A 13,307-nucleotide genomic window follows, 5' to 3' on the forward strand; every position below is an offset into this window, starting at 1 on the left:
TGATATGGAACCTTGTGGTACAATGTCAGAGAGATCCATACACTAACACACAAGTTATGTCTGGAAGTTACAAAAATGATTATTTTTGGCCCCTTTTTGGCCCCTAAATCCTTTACTGTTGGTACCATAACCCCCAAAATCAATCCCAACTTTCCTTTTGTGGTATTGAACCTTGTGGATAAATTTCATAGAGATCCATTCACTTAAACTAAAGTTAGAGTGCGAAAACCAATGTGTCTTCGGACGACGACGACGACGACGCCAACGTCATACCAATATACGACCACAAAATTTTTTTTGCGGTCGTATAAAAAAGGACCCAAAAAATTAATGATTAGGGAATAGGATGCTAATTTACAAAGAATAGAAAATGGGCCAAAAAATAAAAGAATCCAGAAAAAATGGTATAAAAAATTAAAGAATACAGAAAAACACCCCTGATTCCATTTCCATACCCAGATAAATTTTCTGTTTTTTTTACATGACTTACCGAACCAAGATCCTTTTTAGTCAGCCATATATTACTACTGGTAACTGAACGTTCATCATGTTCCTTCTTGACCATCTCGGACATCTGTAATGGAGCATTCAGCATTCGACGTGTGCCATTGGTTATGTTGTTCGTTGTTCCAGTTTTTGACCTGAAATAATTAAATACAAAATTTAATAAAGTATATGTTTGCCGTGTTTCTTCTTAACCATCGCTGAGTAGTCTGACACTTGTGAAGACGCATTTAGAAATGTTTCTGTGGTGCTTCCTGTTTTTTTTTATTGATTGATTGCTGGAGTTTAATGCCACTTTCAGCATAATTGGATATATCATGGTGGTCAGTTTTTATTGGAGGAGGGAGCCTTAATGCCCAAAGAGAACCTCCAACCTTTGAAAGGAAAACTGAAAATCCTAGTCAATTAAATCGTGTTTTCGACATGAAATAATTAAACATTTAGTTATGTTTTTGTTTCATTAGAATCTGTCATGGCGGTAAGATACAAATGTATAAAGGGAGAGTAAATATAGCATTAAGGTTCTCACTAAGGCGAGTCAATGAATCCTGGACTCATAAAAATCTGTCATTTTCAAAACTGGCAAGTCCAAGAATGCATCAAGACTGTATAAAAATGTATACACATCATCATTCTATAGCAAAATTTAAGAAGAATCTAAATTTGATTGAATTTCCTGGTTTGATTTTGTCATGGGAACTGAAATTATAAATTATATAGCAAGAAAATTTCTTCTTTTCACTCAAACCACCGTCACTGTTGGAGTGGCCATGGCCAAAAATGATGAGTCCTTTGACTCGCCTTTAAAAATCCATTGTGAGAACCCTGAGCATATTATCATTCTTCTCTTCATCCCCCGTCTTTGTTAATTTCACTATTTCAAATGTCCCTGTTATGTCAAAGTCAAAAGTAATTAACTGATCTTAATGTCTCTTCTAGTCTTACTAAGAAAGAAAAGTATGGTTTTGATGATGAACTGCACAAAAAAAACCCTAATTCTGTGGATTCATTATTATTTGTGGGCAGTGTATGTCCTCCTCAAAAATTTCTTTTATCACACTGGTAAACATGAATTTATGAAATACCTTCTTGTTTCTAGAAATTATAGCATCACATCCATAACACAATCTACAAGAAAATCATTTCAGATACATGTAGCATCACATTACCATGATGCTAAAGGGCCCTGGGGAGAACACCATGAACACTGTTATTTGTGAGGCATCAATTTTTATGAATAAATGTGAACCACAAATCTAAGTGTTCAACAAATTAAAAATTTCCTAACTGCTTATAAACACATGTATGCAGACTTTGGCAAAACCATGAAAGATGAAATAAAGTATTTACTAAAAATAAATAAATTCATAGTAAATTAGTCATTATATTTTCCTGCAGAAAATCTGATGTGCACTACATGTATACAGATATAAAAGTTCAGGATGATGATAATTACCCAATTAAAATATCATGTAGATCTTTACAAATCTGTCTAATTTCATCTTCTGATTTGCTATCATCGGTCTGCATGAGAACATCACCAATGGCCTCAAACAACGCATCTGAATCATCAAAATCATCATGGCTATCTTCAAGTATACCTACAGTGAAATGTAAAAAAAATATGTGAAAATAAGGAGACAGCAGTATGGGCTTTGCTCATTATTGAAGGCTGTACGGTGGCCTATAGTTTATGTGTCATTTGGTCTCTTGTGGAGAGTTGTCCTATTGGCAATCATATATACCACATCTTATTTTTCTGAATGATCAAAATCATCATGGCTATCTTCAAGGATACCTGCAGTAAAATGTAAAACAAATAATGTGAAATTTAATTAAGGAGACAGCCTTATGAATTCATCTCAGCAATTTGTGATAACTATTTGCATGTACTCCTACATGTCCTATGTATGTTAAAAATAAATGCTCCACTTGATATGACCGCAGAGGTCAAACTCTGAATAGTTTGGGCAAGTATGGACACAACTTTCAAGCTTGGTACAGCTCTGAATTTGGATTGTGATTAAATATTTGACACAGCATATGTTTCTGACACAGATTGAATGTGGTCTAAGAACTTAAAAATTTGAAATTGGACATTTACCTGAAATCTAAATACATGATTAGTTTCAGCATATTATATGTAAAGAACCCAAAGAATTCAAGACTTTGAGTTAAACCCCATTGAAATTGGTAAAAAAATAAGCAATTTATACAAAATATTAGAAAAGTATTCTTTTTGGCTCCTTTTTCCTACACGGTTAAGGCCATAACCCCGAAAATCAATCTCAATCTTCTTTTTTATTGGTTTTGGATCCTTGTGGTACAATTTTATAAAAATCCATACACTTATATTCAAGTTATTGTCTTCAAACCAAATATTTTCAGATGAAGACATACCATTATAGCAGCTGGAGAACATTAGTTGTTGTGAAACCATATTCAGAAATTAATGTGTTCTTGATGTTGGTTCCAGTAAGAATTTTTTTTTTATCAAATTATCATACCATGAAGCAAAGCATATCATTTTGATGTTAATCTAAACAAACTTGTACAATTTGGTAAGGAAAATAATCATCAGAAATTTCAATGTTTTATAACTTATACCAGTCTATAAAAATAAACAAGTAGTTTTGAAAGGTGGAGTTATACATGCAAAATCGAATGTTTAATGTAATTAAATTATCTACATTTTAAATTACTTGTTCAAACATATAGTATATATGTTATTGAGAGTTATTTATTATCATTTGAATTGTTACAAAAAAGTATTTTTAAGTGCACACCAAAGTGCTCCTCAGTAAGGAGTTTTATAAATATAACAGGTGAGACTGTAGATGATCATATTATATTGATGCAATAATATATTGCAGAAGGTATAAACAGTTACTTTTTTATCCATCATTGTTAAAAATAAATTTGTTGAGTGCTCCTATGTCTGGAGGATTATAAAATACAAGAAGTAAAACCGGAAGTGAATCTTGTTATATACAAAGTACAAATTTCTTTGATTTTTCTTTTAATTTCATACTCATGGTTATGAAACAAAACATTTTTACCAATAAAGTCAAAACTATGTATGCCTTTTGAAATTGTTTAGGATTCTATTTTTTATGTTATGCCTACTGAAATAAACTTTTTCAGGTGTACATGCTGTACATAAACATTACAAATGGATAACATGTGGACATTTCATTCTGTATTAAATATCTAGTATTTGTTCAATTATCTTAAATCCACTAATTAGCAGTAAACAATCATTAACAAAGGTGATAAAACTGCCAAAGCATTAGGTATTTAACTTAATCCCATTGTCAGTTAATTAGTGTTACACAATCAGGTAACAATTTTACCAGAAACGCCGGTACTACGGTAGGCATGAAATTTGGAAATTTTGTCTTTTTAAAAGGGGAGAGGGGTGCATTCTTTTACTTTGGAGGGCAGAAGGGCGGGGGTAAGGGCACCAAGGGCGGGCCGCCCTTCTATTTAGGGCAGGCGGGAACACTGATATGGCAGCAAAATATACATGCTATATATATACGTACCAATTATCAGGTTGCCTGCATATTGATAATATTGTAAAATATCAGCTGCGAGTCACATCATGAAGCTTTTTGTCGAGTGAGCGCAGCAAACGAGTTCAAAAAGGCTTCATATCTAGTCGAGATTTTGATATTTTACAATATTATATAAATATGCAGACAACCAGATTATCCATTAATCGGGTTGTATTTTCGTATTTAACATGATGCAAACAATTACTTTCTTTGTGTCACCAGCAAACCAGAAGATGACTTGATAAGTTCGGGTCAAACTTATCAATGTCGGTTCATACATTCATGACATTATAATGTTGCTGATATGTCCGGATCAAAGTTATTAAAGCCGGGTCAACGTATTTGACATCAAAAAGCCAAGATATGCAATTTCATTAAGAATTGAGCAGAGTTATACAGATAGTGGGACGACCGATAAATAGAGCTATATGACCATGATGACCAAACAAAAAAAAGGATCTACAAATAATAGACAAATTCATCAAAGGTCTAGAGCAAAATCAGTCAGAGCTCTGACATAAACAAAGTCAGAATTGTCAAGACTTGTGCAAGTCAGATTATGCATTTTTACAAAGGAGTAATAACAATTTTAAGACTTTATAAAGTCAGAATATGCCCGACTTATTCAGGTCAGATTATGTTCAGTGGATTGTTACCCCTCGAAAAGACATTGTCAACCTTGGCTTCGCCTCAGTTGACAATGTTTTCTCGGGGTAACAATCTGCTCTATCACCCTCTCATCAGCTATGTGTTATTTATATACTGGCACACTTAAAAGGTAATTATTGCAATAAAAATCATGGTGTTGGGAGAAACGACACTAAGGTAATAAACAATTAAGGGATTAAATGGAGGAATTACTCCAAGTTTCTCCCAATTCCCTCCCAAGATTTTGAGTTTTTTGCTGGAGTTTTTTGGTGTGACACCAAGTTTTTACACAGTGTTTGGAGTATGAGAATCGGTACTCTCTGTGTGTGCTTTACCTTATAAATTCTTTTGATTGCATGATAATCAGGGGTGAAACTTAACTTTGTAAGGCCAGTAGCCAGCTGGGCTACTAGACTTGAAAATCAGTTAGCCCAGACAAAAAGTTAGTAGCCCACTTTATATGACTATGAGTATCACTGTTGAAGCCCGCGAAGCGGGCTGAACTTGCTAGGGGGGTTTGGGGGCATGCCCCCCCAAGAAAATTTTGAAATTTTAGACTCAAAACCCTGCATTCTGAGCATACCTGGAGGTGATTTAGATGCTTGGGAAAATGTAAATTTTGTCTTACTTTTGTTGTTGACTTCAATCAAATTTAATAAAAAAAAAAAAATCATTTACAAAATGGGAATCTTCATACCCTGTGTACCAGTTTTTTTTCTAATATCTTTTTAAGACAACTAAAGAATTCTCTGTCCTTAAATACATCTAGATGATAGATGAAATATTTAATTTTATTTCTTTAATAATCTAATTTATTAGATATCTTGATCGATTTATTTTGCGTAACTACGTACATATGTTAACAAATGACCCCCCTTTTTTCTCAAAAGACTTGTACACGTATTTCAAAAGCAATGTCATAAAATTGATATCCCCTCTGATTTTCTCTTTTTTGTTAACTATTCAGTAAGTAGGAAACTAAAATCATTTTGAACTAATGTTATTTATTTGTGGTCGACAATATTCTACTTTCGTTTTTGACCTTCATTCTCTGGACACCACGTGGGCTTTGAAAAGGGAACTACAAAAGGTACTGTTTTCCAGATTCTTAACAACATTATATATTATACGTTCTTTTATTTGACTGATATTATTTCATAACATGCTATTGTCATCTTCTCTGAATTTCTTCGCTTTCTTGAAGCCAAAACCAAACAGGGTATTTGATCGCTTCATATTGTAAATAAATGACCATCGGAACGTCTCTCGTGTTATCCTTGCAAACATACGATACTTTCCGGACTTTAATTAGACGACCAATCAGTGACCTGAATTAACGTGAACTATGTTTAGTCAAAGGTAAACACTGATTTTACATCCTTGTTTATCGCGACTTTGCGACAATACGACTCTCGACACTTGCCTGCATACATGTTAAAAAGATTTTTTTTCTTTTTGATTTTATATTTTTTTCAGTGAAGTAGCCGACACTTGGAGCCACGGTAAACAGCGGATTTCCGTCTGTCGAGTACTTTGTTTTCAATTCGCCACCTGGGCTACCACAACTGAATAAAAAGATCGCCCAGGTCAATTTCTGGTCGCCATGGGCGACTGGGCGACCGTTAAGTTTTTTCCCTGATAATTGATAAATGTTGAGGTTTAGTTGCAAAAGTTAGACTTATATAATTAATTGAACAATTTTTATAAATTTCAAGTCTTCAGATAAGTCTTAAGAGAATGTAAAACACCTAAATGAGTTGAATGTTGAAAAGAAAAAAAGATAACTAAAATTTCATAACGTTTAATGTTATTAAATTCTATTAAAACCTTTTAGAGATGTATGGACATGTATACATTTTAATTTGAATATAATGTAGCCAGCTGACAGCGAGTTCAAAAATCTTAAAAAAGCATCAACATGATCAGCATTTCAAGTAAATGTAAACTTTGAATGTGGTACATCTTCTTCTTCTTCTCTAAGTAGATTCCTCTGATATCGGAGCACCCGTGTCACACGGTATTAAAAGCCCTTACTTTTACTGTTATAATTAATTAAAAAGTAAAATAATAAAATAATAAAAGGGTCTATATACAGTCAATATCTATGTTCTGTCCTTTTCATGCCTTTTCTTAGTGAGATTTTTTGTTCATTCATTCTGACATTTGCTTTGTGAACTGTCAATGTTCGACTTTTCGATTCTTATTCTTTTTTTTATTGCCCGTTTTTATAGTAAAACTGTTAGTTAGCTCCATTAGTATGGTGTGGATCGAACTCTTAGTAGTCTTACCAAATACAAAATTCATTTTTTTTATCACTGAGTAAACCGATACCGGATTTAGGATAAATATAATACCCATTTATGGGCATCTTCAAAAACATGTCAAAAGTCTACTTTATCAGCCGAGTAGGACTGTTTTGGGAGTGCGACTTATGTTTAGAATTTACGGATTGTTCTTTAAGTTCAACTTATTGGAGATGACGTCACTGACACTGTCAAAAAAGATGATAAAAATATGCAGCCGGTATATTTTCACTTGTGAATTTGGCAAAATATTTCTATTAGACGTCTTAAAATCTTATTTGAATAGGAAGTATGGATTCAATAAGGTTATGACTACAGAGTTCTCTACTCACTATTAACATAGGTTACTATTTCATCATCGATTGTTGGAATACACTGCGTCAAAACTCCTTCGTAGTCCGCCATGCTGACAGTTTCACAATATAACCTCAAAATTTATTTACATTTGATAGATGAATAAAGAATATAAAGTTATTTATTGATTTAATAATGAAACAAACCATTTATTTTAATGAATAGAATAAAAGATATTTCAACAGAAAATCTAATACATAAATAAATCATTTTATTTATCGATTTAAGAGACTATGATGACGTTTCCGGTTTCTACTTTCACATTTGTTAAAAAATTTATGTAGGTATAAAAGTATATTTTTGTTTTAACTCTTTAAGACAGCGACTTTGGCTTAAAATTTTTACTTAAATTTAGCAATTTTTACATGAAAATTTCATCACTTACAGTTATTCTGCAAGACACAGATCACAAGACATTTGCCTTTTGGCCTTCTCTCTAAAATTATTTATGTCCTTTTCTTTCTTTCTTATGTCAAATGTATGTATAAGCTTCCTTATCTTAGGAACACCCCTTAGTGCCTGAAGTAGTCCAAATAATAATGCCATCTAGAAAGGCTATTTTAGATTTTTGCTGTTACACCTTCCTACGTTCCTACGTTGAAGGACAGTCAAGGCTATTACTCTATAGGGTTATTAGAGAAAAATAACATACATTTGTTATTATGGACTAAAAAATCAAAGAACTGCGATAACATATGTATGTTACATGTTTCAAAGGGCCAATATACATCATTTGTTGTACAAGTTCTATTGATATTATTATTGTCTTTATGTATACTAAACTATAGAAAGATATAACAGTTCATAGTTTGCCAATCATGCATAGTACACCTATGTTATTACAGAAAAAAATATGCCTGTAATAACTAAAGGGTGTTATTACAGCTTATCTACATCACTTCAAAGCCTTTGCTCAGACATAAATCATGCTTAATCACAATGTATGTTAATTTATTGTAAGAAATAATGATCAAGGCATGTAATGAGGTTCTGTGCAAGCTTCCCAGTAATTCCCAAGTGTCTCATATAATAAGTTACATGCCTTTAATAACTAAGCCTTGTTATTACAGCTAAGTTTATCCCTTAAAAGCTTTGGCTCATTGATTTACCATGGTTGATGAAAAATGTATTAATGTAATTCGAAAATTAGTAATCAAGGCTATGTATTTAGTTTCTGCGCAAAGTTTCAAGAATTCCCAAGTGCCCACTAAAAATTAAAATATTGATGATTTATTTAACAAATAACAAACATATGTTACTACAGATTTAGAAAATTTAAGGAATAAAGAGTAGACAACTCATGAAAGTATCTGTAATAACACATGTATGATATTTTCTCTAATAACCCTATAGAGTTATATCCCTGACTGAAGGAAGGCGTCCAAAAAAAAATTATCAAAAAGCCGTACAAAACGTCATAAATATTTGGACTAGTCCTGAAAGTATTTGATTTTGAGAATTTTAGTTCACTTCTTTAGATTGTCATGAATATTTTTTACTTCAAATGTTAAATAACCTGAAGCTCTTGAATTCTAGCTAAATCACTGATTTGTATGATAGATGAAATTGTATTCTGAACACTTTCGGATCTAATCCAGCTAGCTCAGACAAATGGTACTTTTGTTTCTGATACTGATTTTATCAGCAAAAATATGAAGCGAGCCTGTAAGGGTAAATTGATATTCGAGTTGATGAAGTCAGTATTGAAAAATAAAATGCCATTATTCTTTTTATAAGCAATATGTCTTACCAACATGTTTTTCAGTTGTTGGAAGTTCGAATATGAAATATAATGAGTTAGTAAGTAAAATTACTTTTACACGTAATAAACGTTGTAATAGTTGTGTTCGGTTGTATGAATGAAGTCACATGCATTTTATTAATACATTGACCACGTTGACACGGACGGACATGAACATGTGACATTGCAGCACTTATATGTGATATGTGATGTTGTTGCCTGATATTTTCGAGTATCAAGTCCTGTTCATGATCTAAACAAATATTAGCAGAAGGATCAAAGGGAAAATGTACAAATTGCTGATTAATAGTGTTCTCAGGCCCAGGTGTATCAGTCCCCAAAACTTTCTTCATCTACTATTTAATCTGTCCCAAGTTGATCCATGCTGAAATAAATGAAATCGGTACCCCAGCCAGTCCCTCCATTATTATTTCTTTACTACTTGAGATAGTGATTAAACCTAAACATTCTAAAATAGTCCTGTAGTTAAATTTAGATACATTTGACTATTCCGCTATATACTTCATATTAAAAAAAACATTCATAATGAAAATTCTTCCTTATTTCTTGTCAGAGTTGAAATATTGCTAATAATCATTAAATACTGTAGACATTTATGAGTTTTAGACCTTTATTTAGATTATTATTCAGATTTGAAATATACTTTTGACATTATTTAAGAAAATAATGTGTGTTTATATGAATTCAAAGATTTATAAAGTAAATTAAAATAAATGTCTTTGACAATGTTTGATGGCATGTATATATATATAGGGGAAGAACAAAGTGGCAAAACCATTTTGACCCCTGACTGTATGATATGAATTTATATGGTTAATAGAGTACACATTTTGACATCTAGCATGTCATACCTCAAACTTTGAAAGGAATGACTTTAGCATTACCATCAGGAATAAATGAAAGAATAGTGAGACAGCAATACATAACAGTGAGTCAAGGGTAATACTTATACAAGAGTTTTTTTATTTACTTGTACAGGTAAATTATTTTGGGGATAGAGTTATATCCTTAACACATTCAGATTTTTTTTAACTTTATGTGCAAGTAAAAATGTCATATTTTCTTCTACTCTCAAATTTCTCTTGACTACATTGCTTTAATAGAGTGTTTAATGGTCTGTCATTAAATGTTGTTTTTACTATTCATAAATGCATAATTTCATTGACAATGAAAATCTCATTTATCTGACCTATCTTCAAAACACTACTCATTTACAAGCCTCTAACACTAATTTTTGAAGGCCTTGCACAGTTACTTAACATCTTTGTGCAATTGATTTCTTTGTTTAATTCTGTTGACCTTCCAAAACTTGAGAACTTAAGGGGTTGTAAAAAAAAATTACTTGTATAAGTAAATTTTTGGAGAAGATTAAGAGGAGTTAATTCCAACCTTGAAAATAAAATAAAAATCTTACAGATTTACTTATACAAGTAAGTAGTACTTACATCTAAAAATCTTACAAATTTACTTATACAAGTAAGTAGAACTTGCATCTTCAAGTAAATAAAAATGACTTGTATAGGTATTACCCCTGACTGCAAAATATCTACATGTACATATTATATTTTTTTAAAGATAATATAGTATGGATCTAATCATGCTGATGAGACGGGAGTAACAACAGAAAACAGTTTATATTTTCTGTCATCATGGGAAATCAATTGACGGGTATAGCACCGTCACAAATATTACCTGTAGAACAGTACTTGACAGATGTTTCTTCTGAATATGAATTTGAATGCAGGTAACAATGAATATCTTCAAGAAATATATGTTTAACAGATTGATCAATAATTTGGTTTATTATATATCATGTATATATTCTTTATTTATATTTTAGCAAACAGTTACAATAAATAAGTAATATGGTATTAACATTGAAACAGACTACATGTATATGAAATGTGAGGTATAAATCAATGAGACGACAAACCAACAATCTAGAGGGCAACAAACAGTGTTCAACATCAGATGGGTGTTTAATCATGATAATATGTCAAGCTCTAAATTGTCCAGAGTCTATGGATAAATCATACGAGACGGCAACCCAGCAATCTAGAGGGCTGTGAATAAATTTAACAGAAGCACTCAAAGATATAACATAGAACGACTACTGACGATTGATTAATTGATTGGTGTTTAACGCCACTTTCAACGCTATTTTGCTATTTTGCGGCAGTCAGTTTTTATTGGTGGAGGAAGCAGGAGTGCCCAAAGAGAACCACAACCTTCAGCAGGAAAACTCAATCCTAGTCAACTACTGACGACGTTCCTAACATGGGATTATAGCTCATTATAACAAGAACAGACTGACACATTCCCCGTTTCCATTCTCTATTCTATGAGTCTTCTTTCATTTACTATTGTCAGATTGTCTAGTCTCTATACAAAAATAACATGAATAAGGAGATGTTGTATAATTGCCAATGAGATAACTATCCACCAGAGACCAAATGAAGAGTATATAAGCTATAGGTCACCGTACAATCTTCAACAATGAGCAAACCCTTACTGCAAAGTAAGCTATAAACATATATGAAAGGCTCTATCATGACAAAATGTGAAACAATTTAAAAGAGATATAGTTTTGGATACTGTGGGTTCATTTATTTTCGTGGGTATCAATTTTTGTGGATAGCTGAAAACTTGCATATTCGTGGATATTTGATTTCGTGGTTTTGCCAATCTCTGTATACAAAGCCTATTGAAAATATGATATTCGTTGAACATTTGAATTCGTGGTTCACCTGTACCCACGAAACCCACGAAAATTAGTATCCAACGAATAATAATGAATCCACAGTATAATGTTATTTATAATTTTTTTTGCATTCAGACACACTTAAGTGATTGTATGGATATGTTGAATATTATCCTCATAGAAGAAAGTGGACCATGTTTACTGATAGCATTTAGATTCATAATACTTTTCATGAAAATGTTTAAAATAAAATCACCAATACTTGATGTACATATACGTATATGTATAATTTATGTAAACTATTATAAATGTTTCAGCTTGGGAAGTACACGATTTTTCAAGGTAGCCCGAGCTAAGACAAAGGAGGGATTGGTCGTTGTCAAGGTCTTTGTGATACATGACCCCTCTTTACCCCTCAAAGATCACAGAATTTTCATGGAAGGTGAGACCATATCATGTGTTGAAAAAAACAATTGATTACACAAATTGACAAGACACTACGAGTTATTTGCATATTTTTAGTTGACCTTAGTGAGGCGAAAGATACCAAAGGGACATTCAAACTCATAAGTCGAAAAATAAACTGACATCGCCATGGCAAAAAAAAGAAAAAGACCACACACAAACAAAAGTACACAAAACACAACATAGAAAACTTAAGACTGAGCAACATAAGTTGACCTTAGATGGATTTGGCTATATTTTTTAGGTCCTTTTTGGTCAAATATTTGGATTTGAGAGTTCTTGATGAAGATAAATCCAGAAAAGCACTTTGGATGCATGAAATTTATAACGTGTTGAAAATATTTAATCTTAAACCAACACAAGGATACAAAGTTATTATTATCTTCTCTTTTATAAATATTTTATATTGACTTGAAGAATTTGAATATTATGATCAAATTTATTTCTGTATGTAATACTTTTTAATGATAACATTACCATTTTCTTTCCACAGGTATTCGAACATTGGTTTACTAAAAATGACAAGATATTAGAATTATTTGCATGTTTTAAAATTTTTTTAATTCTAAACAAATACAAGATAGAGTCCTTAATTATTATTTACTTCTCCTTTATAAAGATTTCATATTGACTTGAATAGTTTGTATACTGTAAATTCAGAAATTAACGTTTGCATTTATTATTGCAAATCCTTGACTTCTTGCAAAAATGTCAAATCTAATTACCGGTAATGCAATTGCAAAAATTTTATTATGGAAAATTACTACTTAAATTATGAATTGTGAACCTGGTATTGTCACATTTTTTGCATTAGAAAGAAAAAAACAATTTATGATTTTACAGTACATGTATAGTATGACCCAATTTATTTCTGTTTGTAATACTTTATAATGATAACATTTTCCTTCCACAGATATTCACACTAGACTGAATGGAACTTCCAATTGTCTCCCTTTTCAGAAAGCTGTGGTAATTTACCTTATATAGATAATTAGTTAGAGCTGATCATAGTG

The 13,307-nt window shown here is 31.8% G+C and overlaps 2 protein-coding genes across 4 annotated transcripts in view; one reads left to right on the forward strand and one right to left on the reverse strand.

Moving 5' to 3' along the window:
• Positions 1-7,436, reverse strand: part of LOC127720669 (ATP-binding cassette sub-family F member 3-like) — a 48,558-nt gene extending 41,122 nt beyond the window's left edge. The window contains exons 1-3 of the mRNA XM_052227385.1: positions 7,345-7,436; positions 1,961-2,105; positions 491-641 (exon numbers count right to left, since the gene is read on the reverse strand). Of these exons, the coding sequence (XP_052083345.1) occupies positions 491-641; positions 1,961-2,105; positions 7,345-7,417 (369 nt within the window). The 5' untranslated portion in view covers positions 7,418-7,436. The remainder of the gene's footprint in view (positions 1-490; positions 642-1,960; positions 2,106-7,344) is intronic.
• Positions 7,437-7,607: 171 nt separating this feature from the next.
• LOC127720666 (phosphoinositide 3-kinase regulatory subunit 4-like) overlaps positions 7,608-13,307 on the forward strand; it is a 66,500-nt gene continuing 60,800 nt past the window's right edge. For all 3 annotated transcript variants that reach the window (XR_007990919.1, XR_007990920.1, XM_052227378.1), the window contains exons 1-4: positions 7,608-7,646; positions 10,704-10,872; positions 12,147-12,271; positions 13,208-13,263. Coding sequence is in view for 1 of the 3 variants with exons in the window: in XM_052227378.1 (XP_052083338.1) it covers positions 10,778-10,872; positions 12,147-12,271; positions 13,208-13,263 (276 nt within the window). In the remaining 2 variants the exon portion in view is untranslated. The remainder of the gene's footprint in view (positions 7,647-10,703; positions 10,873-12,146; positions 12,272-13,207; positions 13,264-13,307) is intronic.

Source organism: Mytilus californianus, unplaced genomic scaffold, assembly GCF_021869535.1.
Source record: "Mytilus californianus isolate M0D057914Y unplaced genomic scaffold, xbMytCali1.0.p SCAF_11, whole genome shotgun sequence".
NCBI classification, from domain to species: Eukaryota; Metazoa; Mollusca; class Bivalvia; order Mytilida; family Mytilidae; genus Mytilus; species Mytilus californianus.